Source organism: Zingiber officinale, chromosome 5A (assembly GCF_018446385.1).
Source record: "Zingiber officinale cultivar Zhangliang chromosome 5A, Zo_v1.1, whole genome shotgun sequence".
Lineage (NCBI taxonomy): Eukaryota > Viridiplantae > Streptophyta > Magnoliopsida > Zingiberales > Zingiberaceae > Zingiber > Zingiber officinale.
In genome coordinates, this window is record NC_055994.1 from 75,341,686 (window position 1) to 75,355,854 (window position 14,169).

Consider the following 14,169-nt stretch of genomic DNA (forward strand, 5'->3'; position numbering starts at 1 on the left):
AAGGCTAGCACAGATGATACTTTTTAGTTTGGCCAAGCAGCTGTTTCTCATTAGCTGGAGACATTGGGATGTTAAGAGTTAAACGTGGATGCTAATTATTATAACTAGTTCATTGGAGTGATTTACTGTAAAACTTCATATGGTTCTCTACATATATGGATATGCCTGTGAAGTTTTTACTTAGGGATGCAAACGAGCTGAACCGAGCCGAACAGTATTAGGCTGGAGCTCGGCTCGTTTAAGTTATATTCAGGCTCGAGCTCGGCTCGAGCTCGAATCGAGCTTTTATCACAAGGCTCGAGCTCGGCTCGTTTTAGAATTATCAGGCTCATGAACAGTTCGAGCTCGGCTCGTTATTAGCTCGATTATCAAAGTTAACGAGCCTAACTCGTTAAGCGAGCTCGGGCTCATTTTTGGGCTCGTTTAGAGCTCATTTTTGGCTCGTTTTAGAGCTCATTTTTAGCTCATTTTAAGGCTCGTTTTAGAGCTCATTTTTTGGCTCATTTTAGAGCTCATTTTTGGCTCGTTTTAAGGCTCGTTTTAAAGCTCGTTTTTTTGGCTCGCGAGCCTATAAACGAACATGTTCGTGAGCTCACGAGCCGAATATCCTTAAGCTCGAGCTCGGCTCGATAAAACTATCGAGCTCGAGCTTGGCTTGATAAGATAAACGAACGAACTCGAACGAGTTTTTTACCGAATCGAGCTCTGAATAGCTTGCGAACCGTTTGGTTCATTTACATCCCTATTTTTACTGCAGCTCGAGTGTAAATTTCCTTTGACTTGAGGTATACAAGTCATCTTGGTCATGAAGACTTATATTTTGAAATCTTAAGCAAGTATCTCTTGGAGGGGTGGACCCGAGATGATTGTATATAAGTCAAAGTGTCTGAAGGTGTTTGGATAGCCCACAAAGGATTCACCGCTCCTTGTGAGGAGGCATATACCCAATAACCACTTGTTAGAATTATTACTCAAACTCTTTGGTCAAAGCATCACATATTAAGTGTATGAGACTCTTGAACACATGTACGAGTAATTTGAATCTGCATAACGAGGAAGTATTACTTGGGTTAGGTGTGACGGGGGCAAACACAGACCATATTTTGAACCAAGTGGGTATAAGACGAGTGAAAGAAATGAGGCATGACTTATTGTAGCTCCTGAAGGATTCAAAATTAGTCCTGAGATCAACTGTGATTTTTTGGTTAATTGGAGATTATGATGTATTACTAGCTGTCACTCATGATTGTTCTATAATTAAGTAATTAATTATGGACAACTAAGATAAATCAAGAACTTATTAGATCACATGCACTACGAGTCTCTAAAAGACGTAAAATAAGTTAGAGAATAGAATGCTTAGATTAAGAGATAAATTTTTGGTTGGACCATACATAAGATAAATATGAAAATATTTGTTGGAACGGAGGCGCAGATGGGCCACATCTGTTGGTGCAGGAAGCATCCGACGATCGAACCTAAGTTTTGATAATGGCAAAGGGATTCAAAGTTAAGATTCTCTGTTATCTAACATGTTGAATGAGTATTTCAGGAAAGTCCTAACTGCGGTTAGGCAGGTGAAAACCCTAGGGGGTGGTAACCCTAGGTGGAGAAAAGTCCTAGCTGCGGTTAGGAAAAGGGAAAACCCTAGGGGGCGGTAACCCTAGGTCATAGGGGGTGGTAACTCTATGCGGAAAGTCTTGGCAGATCGATGTCTTCAGGCAAAAGTCCTAGGGGGCGGTAACCCTAGGTGGAAAGTCCTGGTGTCGCGAACCAGGTGAAAGACTGGACTAGCCGGGGAAGCGGATGTCCAAAGAAGTCGGAAGCATCGAGTGTCTGAGAAGTCCGATCGATCCGGAGGATCGATCGGCAATGTAAAATCTCCGAGTGGAGTAGGTGAGGACACGTTCCCGTAAGTAACGAACAGGGCGCAGTTGAACCTAGGGTTCCGGCGGAAACCCGTCAGTCCAGACAGTCCGTGCTATACTTCATATATCATGTTTATTGTGCTAACTTTGTGTTGCAGGATATTGTTTGGGACTAACGTATCTTGCAGGTGCAAAGGAGCAACCTAAAGCCTCGGATGAACAGTGTCCGAGGCGCCTCCATGGAGCTTGGAGGCGCCTCGGGTGCAAAAGCTGAGCTGGCTGCGAAAGTTCATCGAAGGCGCCTTGGAGTGAGTATAAGGCGCCTTGGAAGGCGCCTTGAGAAGGGTATAAGACGCCTCCAAGGGATGAAGTTCGACCAGTTCAGATCTAATCCACGCGGAAGACTAGGCAGCATGGAGGCGCCTTGAACAGCCTTCAAGGCGCCTTGAACACCCTTTATAAGGGGGGTTCGACCAGCATCTCAAACAATCAAGTTCTGAGCTTTCCTTCTTCAACGTGCTGCTAACAAAGTCATTCCGAAGTGCTGTTGCAACATTTCGACGACCCAGAGCTTCGTTTTTCTCTTCTTTAAGTTGTCGGTACAAAGTTATTCTAATTGTTGTTACATTTTGTAATCTGTAATTCTTATCGAGCTTATAGTTGTTGCCCACCGGAAGCGATCAAGGATCGCGGGCCTTCGAGTAGGAGTCGCCTTAGGCTCCGAACGAAGTAAATCCCTTTGTGTCTTTGTGTTTATTTTTTCGCTGCATTTTAATTACTCCGATAGTTTTCCGATAATCGAACAAATAGCCACGAGCGCTATTCACCCCCCCTCTAGCGCGTCTCGATCCAACAACATCTCTTATGAAAGAGTTAGACCCTATTTAGTTTAGTCATGAACCAATTTGGTTTAACTATGAACTAACTTGATTTAGTTGTGAATCAAACCAAGAGATTAATGAGCTAATTTTTTTGTTAAGGCATCATTGGTTGGATTTAAGTTTTCTAATCTAACTCATTAAAGAACATTATATATTGATATGATTAAGACATACAATTCATTATTGACTTGATTATGTTTTAGAAACTTAAATCCAAAACCTCTCTCTCCCTCTTCCTCTCTCTTGCCGCCGACCACAACAAGAGGATCTCCTCTTGTTGCCGCGAGCCACCCAAAAGAAAGAAGATTTTCATTTTATTTATTCTTTATCTTCTTCTTGATCCTTCTCCTTCGCTCATGGATAATACCTTCCGAATGCGAAGCTTGTTCTCTTGAAGTTGTCTTGAATAGCTTGGCGTGGATACGAATAGATGTGAGGTTCGATAACGTCGCAAAAGGTTGATGCCATTCTCGTTATAAGTCATCCATAAGGTGTACCTAGAATAATTGTTGTTCGATTTAATTTTGTTTTATGATCTTGTGTGCGCGATTGTATCTTGCATGCGTGTGATGTGTGTAATATAATAAATTAGTTTATTTATTGTTAAGTCTTTCGCTGTGCATATTTACGAAACATATTTTTAGCACACACCACATCAGACATATCCCAACAAGTTGATCAACTAAGCTAGAAGTATAGACATACAACAATTATAAAATATTATTTTTATTTCTAATTTCTTTTAGGTGGAGAAACCTTACATAAAAATAATCTAAAAAGTTTAAGCACAATAAAATGAATAAGACAACACAAAAATAAATGAAATTGTAACTCAAGATGTTGCTGTTAGGATGTATACAAAAAGCCTAGCTTTTTGTATAAACATTTATTTTGAAATGAAAATCACATTGGTCAAATGTCTGCATTTAGTAAAATACAGTTGTCCATTTAATTTATATTGTAGATAACATGGTGTGTGGTGTCACACAGAAGATCATGTTATCAGTTCCTTATAAATTATAAATAGTAGCTCACAACCAAGATGGATTAGGACAAACCATTAGAATGGTTGTAGTGTAATTTGGTATTAGTTTATCTTGACTATAAAATTACACTAGTATACTATGTGTGTATTGAGCAGGACCATTTGAGGTTGTTTCCTTTTATACTGACTGCATAAAAGAACATAACCTCTGTTATTATGGATGTGCGTATTCTTAATCCCGATATAATAACAAGCACATATACTTAGTATTTATTTCTTTAATTTATTAATGAGTGAGATTTATTCGTTAAATCAATAGGCCCAATAAGTTAGGAAATAATATTATTTATATGGTGTGTTGTTGATTATAAAAGGAAATCGTATCCTAGTTATCTAGGTTGATGATGTCCCCTTGAGGAGCTCATAAGGATTGTCATGTAAATCCTGCAGGTGGACTTAGTCTGACATGACAATGAAGTTGAGTGGTATTACTCTTGGAGCTAGATATTAATTAAGTGAGTTGTCAGTAACTCATTTAATTAATGTGCATTCGATATCTTAAACACAGGGAGATTAATGTACTCATGATAAGAAGGAGCCCAAAATATAATTTGGGATTGGTGCGATAGTTCAATAATAATTCTTTAGTGGTATGAATTATTATTGATAAAATTAAGTTGGGTGTTCGGGGTGAACACGGGAAGCTTAATTTCATCGGGGGCCAAAATCAATTCTTCCTCTCGGTCTCTATCAAGCCACATCCTTTCTTGGTGCCCAAGCAAGGGGCCGACCAAGCCCTCTTGGTGCCCAAGATGTGGGCTGGCCAAGCCATGCTTGGTGCCCAAGCATGGGGTCGGCCATACAAGAAGAGAAAAGGAAGTTTTGTTGAAAATAAAATTTTGTTAAAATCTTTCCTTTTATAGCTTTCTACAATGGATTAAAAGATAGATTTTAATTTTGTTAAAATCTTTCCTTTTTTTTATAACCAACCATTATAGGAATAAAAGGAAGATTTTGTTTAAAACAAAATTTTGTTATAATCTTTCCTTTTATAGCTTTCTACAATGGATTAAAAGAGAGATTTTAATTTTGTTAAAATCTTTCCTTTTTTTGTAGTTATCTACAATGGTTAAAAGAGAGATTTTAATTTTGTTTAAAACTTTCCTTTTTGTAACCAACTATTATAGGAATAAAAGGAAGATTTTGTTTAAAACAAAATTTTGTTATAATCTTTCCTTTTATAGCTATTTGCAATGATTTAAAAGAGAGATTTTAATTTTGTTAAAATCTTTCCTTTTTTGTAACCATCTACAATAGCAAATAAAAGGAAATTTTAATGAAAATTTTCCTTATTAGCCGCTAGCAAAGATTATAAAAGAGGAGGAGGGAGGTGCCCAAAAACACAACACAACCTATGGCTCCTCTTTTATTCTCTTGTGTGGTTGGCCCTTCTTCCATCTTCTTCTATTGTCTTCTTTCCCTAAAGGCCGGTGGCATCCATCCTTTCTTCTTCATTAGGGTCAGTGTCCCTTTGGAGAAGACTCTACTTTGGTGGCCGGTTGCTTGGAGGAGAAGAAGAAGAAGAACGAGGCATCTTCACTTTGTATTCTTTGGTGGCCGAAAGCTTGGAAAAGAAGGAGAAAGTTGGGTGTCTTCGTCTTGGTAGATCGTCGCCCACACGACGTCCAAGAAGAGGAGAGGAATGCAGCAGAAGATCAATAGGTCTTTAGCTACAAGGAAAGGTACAACTAGTTCTTTATTTCGCTGCGAACTAGTTTAGTTTTTCTTTGAATGGATCCCGAAATACCAACACAAGAGGCTAGCGATTTTATATTTCAATTTTGTGCTTCGATTTTGTGTTTCGATTTTGTGCTTCGATTGAGGTCTCTTTAGTTAAACCTAGGGTTTACTGTGAGGAGTTTAAATATTTAATTTCTTTGAAAGACTTTGTTTATGAAGTGGTGGATGATCCCATAACCAAGAAGGTCGAGTGCCTCATCAACGACCTGGAAGTCAATCCTTGAAATAGATATTTAATCAACTTCTGTAATATGTTTAACTTCTGAAGAACTAATGGATTGAACTTGGATTAATAATGTTAAGTTTCATTTACAATCCAAGTTTAACCTTTTGAAGGACACATGAGTTAAACTTGGATTAATAATGTTAAGTTTCGTTTGCAATCCAAGTTTAACTTTTGAAGAACACATGAGTTGCTAGAAAAAGTTCTGTACTTGTACAAATTTTTGTACAGGGGAACAGAATGGAATTCCAAGTAGCACTCAACAGTTGCCGATCAGAAATATATAAAACGTGTGTTACAACATATCACAGCACTAAAAGAGAAAGAACACTTGAGAGCATGAAAACAAGAGTAGATGATTTTTGTTTGAGTGATTTTCAATCTACGCATCGTAACTTCTTATATAAGACTCCTTTGGTCGCTTGGAGCCTTCCTAGTCGCTTGTAAAGGTGCACATGTGGCTATAATGTCTTTCTGTAAGATAATGTTAACGAAACTCTTTAGTTGCTCGTACGCTCTATAATCACCTGGGCAGAAGTCAAACTTCATCTTGACCACCTTGCTCAAATTACTGATAATGTATCTCCTAGTCGCTTAGAAGCTACTTCATTCATTTGTATGCTCCGATCGCCTCGACTCAGCTACAGTCACCTGGACCCTCTGAAATCCTTCATCGAAAGTTATCACCAGCCAGTTGCCCTGACTTCATTTGGTTGCTTGGAACTGTAAAACATTCTTCCCTACAGTTCTTATACGTAATGAGTATAATATAAAATTTGAATTTACTCGTACTTACTTGGATTTGACCCGTCTAGTTCAGTTTTGCCAAGTAATAAACTTCTAGCTAATTCCACACAATTGGACTTGATTCACCTAGCACCTAGCTAGGAATTTATCTGCCAAGCTTTAATCACTTGGACTTAAGTCACCTAATCTCCATCTAGGAATTTGTCTATCAAGCCTTAATCACTTGGATTTAAGTCATCTAGTCTCTAGTTAGGAATTTATTTTCTTGGTCTTCAACCAAAACTTTAGTTGTCTAGTATACTCATTAGAACTTCGACATTACCTATCTTTACTCACTAGGATTTTGTCACTACCTAGCTTCACTCACTAGATTTTTCCATTTGTCAAGTATCCTGTGCCAGCAAACTTGACGCAACTGGTTAGATCATAACTAGCTGGTTAGAACAAGTTAAAGTTACTTGTTCTTGGTACCATAGTCCTACATTTTGAGTTCCTATGTATCTTAGAATTCTTTTAGTAGCTACTAGATGTGACTCTTTAGCACATGATTGAAATCTTGTACGTATGCCTACTGAGAATAATATATGTGGTCAACTAGCTGTATAGGTATAAGAGTCCACCTATAACACTTTTATAGTATTTTGCATCAATACTTTTTCCACTTGAGTCATTATCTAGTTTTACATTTAGAGCCATTGAGGTTGCTAATCTTTTCCAACCCTTTTCTGATAGACATAAATATATACTTTGGTTTGTCTTACTTGTAACCCTAGAAAATAGTTAAGTTCTCCTACTATATTCATTTGAAATTCACTTTCTATAATAAATTTAAAATCATTTATAAATGAACTATTAGTCGATCTAAAAATAATATCATCGACATAAACTTGAGCAATTAAAATATCTTTAGCACGAATCTTGATAAATAGAGTTGGATTAACTTTATCCTGTCTAAATCCTTTAGAAATTAAGTAGATTGACAATCTTTCATACAAAGTTCTAGGAACTTGTTTTAGTCTATAATGTTTTTTTTTGAGTTTTAGTACATGGCTAGGTTTATCTAGGTTTTCAAATCCTGATGGTTGAGCTATGTATATCTCTTTTTTAATAAAGTCATTTAAAAATGTTAATTTTATATCCATTTGAAATAATTTTAATCCTTTATGAGCAGCAAAGGCTAATAGCATCCTAATTGACTCAAGTCTAATTACTGAGGTATATGCCTCATCATAGTTCAATTTTTCTACTTGACTAAATCCTTGAGCTACAAAACGAGCTTTATTTCTAGTAATTTTTCCCTTTTCATTTAATTTATTCCCGAAAACCCATTGTGTTCCTACAACAGTTTTATCACTTGGTATTGGTACTAAGTCCCAAACTTGATTTTGATCAAATTGGGCTAACTGTTCTTGCACAGTAATTATCCAATCTCGGTCCAGTAAAGCTTCATCTATGTTCTTTGGTTATATTTTGGATATTAAAGCTATCTAACTTAAGTTTTGATGAGTAGTTCTAGTTTGGACTCCTAAGTTTGGATCTCCTATGATTTATTTAACTAGATGACTAGTATTAATCTTGGATGTGCTTAGAGTTTGATTTTCAACATGAGTTCGACGTTGATTTTCATCTGATTCATGTATAACTTCTTTTGAATTATTATTAACCACTTTATCAATTTCTAATGGAGTAGATTGGTTGATTTTGGTTGAGTTTTCTTCATTAAAGAAAGATTGTATTTGAGGTTTCTTCAATTTTAACAATTTTCTTATTATAAATCTTATATCCCCTAGTATTTGTGGCATACCTTACAAAAATTTCTTCATCAATTTTACTAATAAATTTTGGTAAGTTATTTTTAATGTTTAAGATATAGGTCGCATCCAAATATTTTTAAGTATTTAATTGAGGGTGTTCTATTAAGAATATTTCATAAAATGTTTTTATTGGATTTTGTTAATATGAATTTGATTTTGAACATGTCCAAAAATCACTTGGTAAACTAAACCAATTTAATATTGTCCCAACTACTATTAGGATTCAATTTTTCCTTTCAACTAGATCATTTTGTTGTGGAGTTCTAGGACATGATAATTCATGTTTTTAGCCATTATCGAGATAAAATTTCTCAAACTCATGATTATCAAATTTTCCTCCATGATCATTTTTAATATTCTTAATTTTAATATTTATTTGATTTTTTTGTATATTTAATAAATTGAATAAGTTTATTTAAGGTTTCATCTTTTTATTTTAGAAAATAAGTCCATGTAAATTTTAAAAATTCATCAAAGATAATATTGACTTTCATTTAATGATTTACTTTTGTTACTTTCAAATAGATCCATATTAACTCTTTCTAAATTGTCACTACAACAAATAAGAGTTTCCACAACGGGTCATTAACAAGGGATAATTAAGGTAATACGCTTAATTAAGTGTGTATAGTATTATATTTTTATAAATAACAACACGCGCACAAAAATAATACGTTATCGAATATATTGTTGACAGCCCGCAATGCATGCTGTTAATTAACAGTGTATTTTTGCGCGTCGTTAAAAATATGTCGGTAAAAATAAACTTTTAACCGGCGCAAAAGCGTGCTATTTGCCTATCGAAAGAATTTTTTTTGCCCATTGTTAAAAGAATTTTTTTTTAATGCGCTCGAAATTTACTCACCGCGATCTTTCCATTTTTTTTTTGTTAACCTAAAATCTTAGCCTTCCCTCAACGTCTCTCCTTTCCTCTCCACATTCTTTTTCTATCGCCGACAAGCCGCCGACGAAGGGGCAGGTAACAAGGAGGTAGCTAACGCTAGTTGCTCGTGAGGTGGTCCGTGAGGCAATGAACGGAGGTCGCTCATGAGGCGGTCACTACCTCACCAGCGCACGAGGCAGTCATTGACTCGCCAAACAACGAGCGATCGCTTCGCGTGCAGGAGGTTCGCGAGCATCTCTGTCACCACCGATCAGTTCATTCCCTTCATGGGGACAGGTAAAGTTCTCCTTTTCCCTGTTGATCTCTCTCAGAGCAAATTTTATGGCGTTAGGATGTGATTGTTTTTTCTCGGAACTTTTTTTATTAACATAAAATTGATCTGATTTCCTTGTTTCCATAATTTTTTGTATTTATCGAATGGTTTAGATGAGACCAATTTTCATGTAGGTGTTGGGAGTGAAAGGGTTCGATCTAAAAAATGCTTTTTCAAAATTTATCTTGCTAAGGTATTAACAGATGATCATTCTATATTGCTTGAACCAAATAGCATAGATAATTATTTTCAAAGGGTTCAACATTGCAGTATGCGAAGCCAGAGGTTGGAATTGAATTTTCTGGAGCTCTTGAACTCATGAATTTAAGTGACAGTAGGTTTCCCTTTATCATTTTTTTCTTCAATTTTTTTAACCATAACTAAATTGATTAAGCTATTGGTTTGATGCACTCGATGTTAGTGCAAAAGAAGAGGACTTAAGGTTGTTGTTGCCTCTGGTGCTGACAGAATGAAGGTTGATGCAAATTTGGCTGTTGTTGGTCTGCGTGTTTCTCTATCAATAGCTTACGAATTCTTTGTCCATTTTGTTGGCTGATGATTTAGACTCTCTTATAGATTATGATGTCGGTTCTATCCTGCCCAGAGTTAGTTTGCATACTTCTGTGCAATATACGTGAATTTTTTGCTACTATACACCATAAAGGCTTAATTTTGTCCACATTATTGATTTTTTAGCATATCAATTATTGTTTTCACTTCTATTAGATCGGTGTAAAAAATATATATATGACACCAAATAACCAACCATCATAACGAAGGAACTTTAACACCCTATTTGGAAACAACTTAAGTGAAGGAATTGAATTGAATTCCAGCAGGAATTCAATTCAATTCCTATGTTTGGAATGGATTAGTGAATAACATAATTGAATTGAATTCCTTAATTTGGAATCTATTTGAATTGAATTCCATTCTTATACATTTATCATTTTATCCTCATAATTAACCATTTAATAACAAAGAGAATGTTAGCATACCACTCTTGATCAATCCAGCGCACGGGAAGAAGTTGGCACACGGCGCACGGGAGCAAGCAGTCGGCAGATGAAAAAAAAGAGAGTTTTAAAAGGGGCATTTAAGTAATTCTAGTTCTTCAGGGTAAATTCCCTATCCAAATTAGATGAGTTTTGGTCTGATTTGCTTTTGCACTATTTCATGGAATTAGAATTCAATTCTTGAGCGATTCCATATCAAAATTTTATACCAAACAATGGAATTGAATTCCAATTCCACTAAGTTGAAGAGGTTGGTTTATATCACATACATCTTTTCTTAGTTTCCCTGTGCAAAGAAGGGAAAAAAAAACATCATACTGAAGGTAAACTTTTTTTACTAAGGCTTACATTCTCATCTCTCTTAATCATTGGCTAGTCTTTGACTGGAGACTCAAGTGAACACTTTTCCTATAATTGGAGAATTTAATTGTTTGATCTTTTTGAATTTTATCTGCAGATATATACTATTGAAGTTAAAGCGATTGTAATTTGGGATGCATTGATTCGCATTGTGTACATGTTGTGTATTTACATAATCAACATGTTTGTCTTCACATGATTATGAGATGTGTCTTTTCAATTATAGAGTATATTTTACTTTATAAAATATGTTTTCTTGAACTAATGATGAATCAAATTGGTATGTATTAGAAAAATGAGGAAAAAAAACATAACAAAACATCTATACATGAAATTCAAGTAATATTGTCTTCTTTTTAAAATCTTAGTTTACTTTAATAAAATATACTTATGCATTTCAATCTTTTTATGTTATTTTGTAAGAAAATATAGCTAAGAGGCATCATGTTTTTCTTGGTGGATCTTGTTAGAAAGTTTGGATTGATAGAGTTTTTTAGAGAAGGTGGACCTAATTCGATCAAATAAAGAAATATTTTTTCTTGATGAATCAAATTGGTATGTATTAGAAAAATGAGGGAAAAAAAAACATAACAAAACATCTATATATGAAATTCAAGTAATATTGTCTTCTTGTTAAAATTGTAGTTTACTTTAATAAAATATACTTATGCATTTCAATCTTTTTATGTTATTTTGTAAGAAAATATAGCTAAGAGGCATCATGTTTTTCTGGTGGATCTTGTTAGAAAGTTTGGATTGATAGAGTTTTTTAGAGAATGTGGACCTAATTTGATCAAATAAAGAAATATTTTTTCTTGATGAATCAAATTGGTATGTATTAGAAAAATGAGGAAAAAAAACATAACAAAACATCTATATATGAAATTCAAGTAATATTGTCTTCTTTTTAAAATCGTAGTTTACTTTAATAAAATATACTTATGCATTTCAATCTTTTTATGTTATTTTGTAAGAAAATATAGCTAAGAGGTATTTTTCTTGGTGGATCTTGTTAGAAAGTTTGGATTGATAGAGTTTTTTTTAGAGAAGGTGGACCTAATTCGATCAAATAAAGAAATATTTTTTCTTGAGAATGCAATAGGAAGCACAGTCATTTTCTCTTTATTTGAGTTTATAGTTTTATGTGACTGATATAAATTCTACTTATTTTATCATATATGGTTTTGTAGGAGAAGGTAGAGATGCTGAAGGGAGAGATCAATGAGAAACTCCTAAATAAGATGAAGGCTAAGATGAAAGTCTTGAGAACAACACGAAACTGGTGGCTAGTGGAACACTATTTGATGCATATCAGATTGAAGTAGTATGAGAATATTGTTGTCAGTGAAATATTTTATTGTTGTTTTGTAGTTAATTTAGAGATATTTGTGAGCTTTGTAAAATGATAAATAAATGAATAAAAATTATGTATTCACATTTTAATTGTATTTTAATATTTTTTTTTTATTTTAAGTGATAGATGAATTGTGATAATGTCTCAATTTTAAATTTAGATTACATATTTTGAATAAATATTAATGATAATTGTATGGTATTTTAACTCTAATGTGCACCGTGCGCAATGAATGCTGTTAAGTGTAGCGCGATGCACATTGCCAATGTCCTTAACCGCAAATGCATGTTGCAAAAGCTCTTAATTGAAGCGCACGTTGTGCGCTGTCAATGTTTTATGACTTTCAATAACTTGTAATTGTGCAGCATGCGATGCGTGTTACAAATAACAAAATTGCACGTTGCAGAAAGTCAAATATTTGCAGTGTGTGAGTTATTTGATTTGAATTAGTCGATTTATGGGTTAATCATATTTGTTTACCCTTTTTTTACATATATCACAATTTAAGTCATCTGATTTAGTTAAGGTTTGTAACCTTTGATTAAATTGTTTCTATTGATTTTTAACAAGTGTCTAGCATGAGTGTACACTAGTTTCTTCTTGTTGTGAAATAAAACATGTGAGGAAGAATGTAAACTAAAGATATAAATGTTATTTTTTCTGGTTCCTATTAAAGTTAATTTAAATTCTTTGGTAGATTTAACAAGACATTTGTTAGACAAGAATTCTACTTTATATCTGGTATCATAGAATTGACTTATGTCAAGTAAATTAAAACTTAGGTTTTCTACGAATAAACTCTTTTAATGATAACTTTGAATTTAAAATAATGTTACCTGACTCGAGTATCTTTTGCTTCCCGTTGTTTTCGAAGCAAATTGTCCCCATTTCTTTGAGTTTAAGTGAAGTAAACATTTCCTAATTCCAATCATATGTCTAGAGTAGTCACTATCTAACATCTATTCGTGTTGAGTTTAATGTGTCAAAATTTCTAAGTCTGACTTGGTGATGAGTGCAATGTGGCATATTGACTCAGCCTCTTCATTTTTGTAATTAGCTTCTCCCACAACTCTTTTGCATCTTTAAACGGTTTGATTTTCTCAACTTGAGGGTAAGTCAGATTGCAAAGAATTATGTTTATTGCTTTGGCATTTGACTAAGTTGTTTGTTTCATGCTGCTTGTCCATGATTCGAACCCACATAACTTGCTTTCTATGTCTCTTGGTAAATTGATTCCAATTTTAAATACTTTCTCAGCATTCTGAGTTGGTTTTAAGAATATCTTCTAATTGGCAAAAAATTTGTGATTATTAAAGGAGAGCGGATTATGTTGCATTCTACCTGCAAAAACATATCTATAAACAATTATTTGTTTGAATTGTATTAAGGTCTAGGATAGGGTATGAGTTTGGTATGGTTGTAATTAGAGTTTGGATTTGGGTTTAGCTAGACTCGGATTATTAATCAATTAATTGTTTATTCCTTTCTCAAAGTACAAAGTTTGTCCTATGTTAGATTTAAGTTTTGATTTGAACAAATTTAGTGAGAGTTTTTGAAATCAACTTCTAAGTCATGGCGAGACACAAGGTCTTTTTGATTATCAGAACAATGATAGTTTCCTTAGACAAAACCTTTTTAAGAAACATGAGCTAAATCAACTTTACTACAACGTCTTGGTCTAACTGGTTTAGAATGAGGCATGAAATAATTTCTACTAGTTCCACTTGATTAGATGCACCGGGTACAAAAATCCAGCCTAGACATGCAACTATCCAAGTTTTTATTAGCTCAACCCACTCTGATATTAAATTATAGGATTGATCTCAATACGCATGGGGGGGGGGGGGGGGGGTAAATAGCCTTTAAGAATTTTTAGAATGAGCAGATAGTAAATAAAGTAGTTG

At 34.4% G+C, this 14,169-nt stretch overlaps 1 protein-coding gene across 3 annotated transcripts; it reads left to right on the forward strand.

Annotated features, from left to right (window-relative positions):
- The first annotated feature begins 9,141 nt into the window (after nucleotides 1-9,141).
- On the forward strand, nucleotides 9,142-12,383 carry LOC121980611 (protein SUPPRESSOR OF QUENCHING 1, chloroplastic-like). 3 transcript variants are annotated; one of them, XM_042532714.1, is made up of 4 exons: nucleotides 9,162-9,498; nucleotides 9,670-9,728; nucleotides 9,806-9,869; nucleotides 12,102-12,373. In XM_042532714.1, exons 1-4 carry the CDS (start codon nucleotides 9,366-9,368, stop codon nucleotides 12,134-12,136), a joined length of 291 nt encoding a protein of 96 aa, XP_042388648.1. In that variant the 5' UTR covers nucleotides 9,162-9,365; the 3' UTR covers nucleotides 12,137-12,373. The 3 variants fall into 3 exon arrangements, 1 of the variants encoding a protein (XP_042388648.1); XR_006111627.1 differs by lacking the exons at nucleotides 9,670-9,728; nucleotides 9,806-9,869 and adding an exon at nucleotides 10,552-10,654 and having other exon boundaries at nucleotides 9,163-9,498; nucleotides 12,102-12,379; XR_006111626.1 differs by lacking the exons at nucleotides 9,670-9,728; nucleotides 9,806-9,869 and having other exon boundaries at nucleotides 9,142-9,498; nucleotides 12,102-12,383.
- The last annotated feature ends 1,786 nt before the right edge of the window (nucleotides 12,384-14,169 follow it).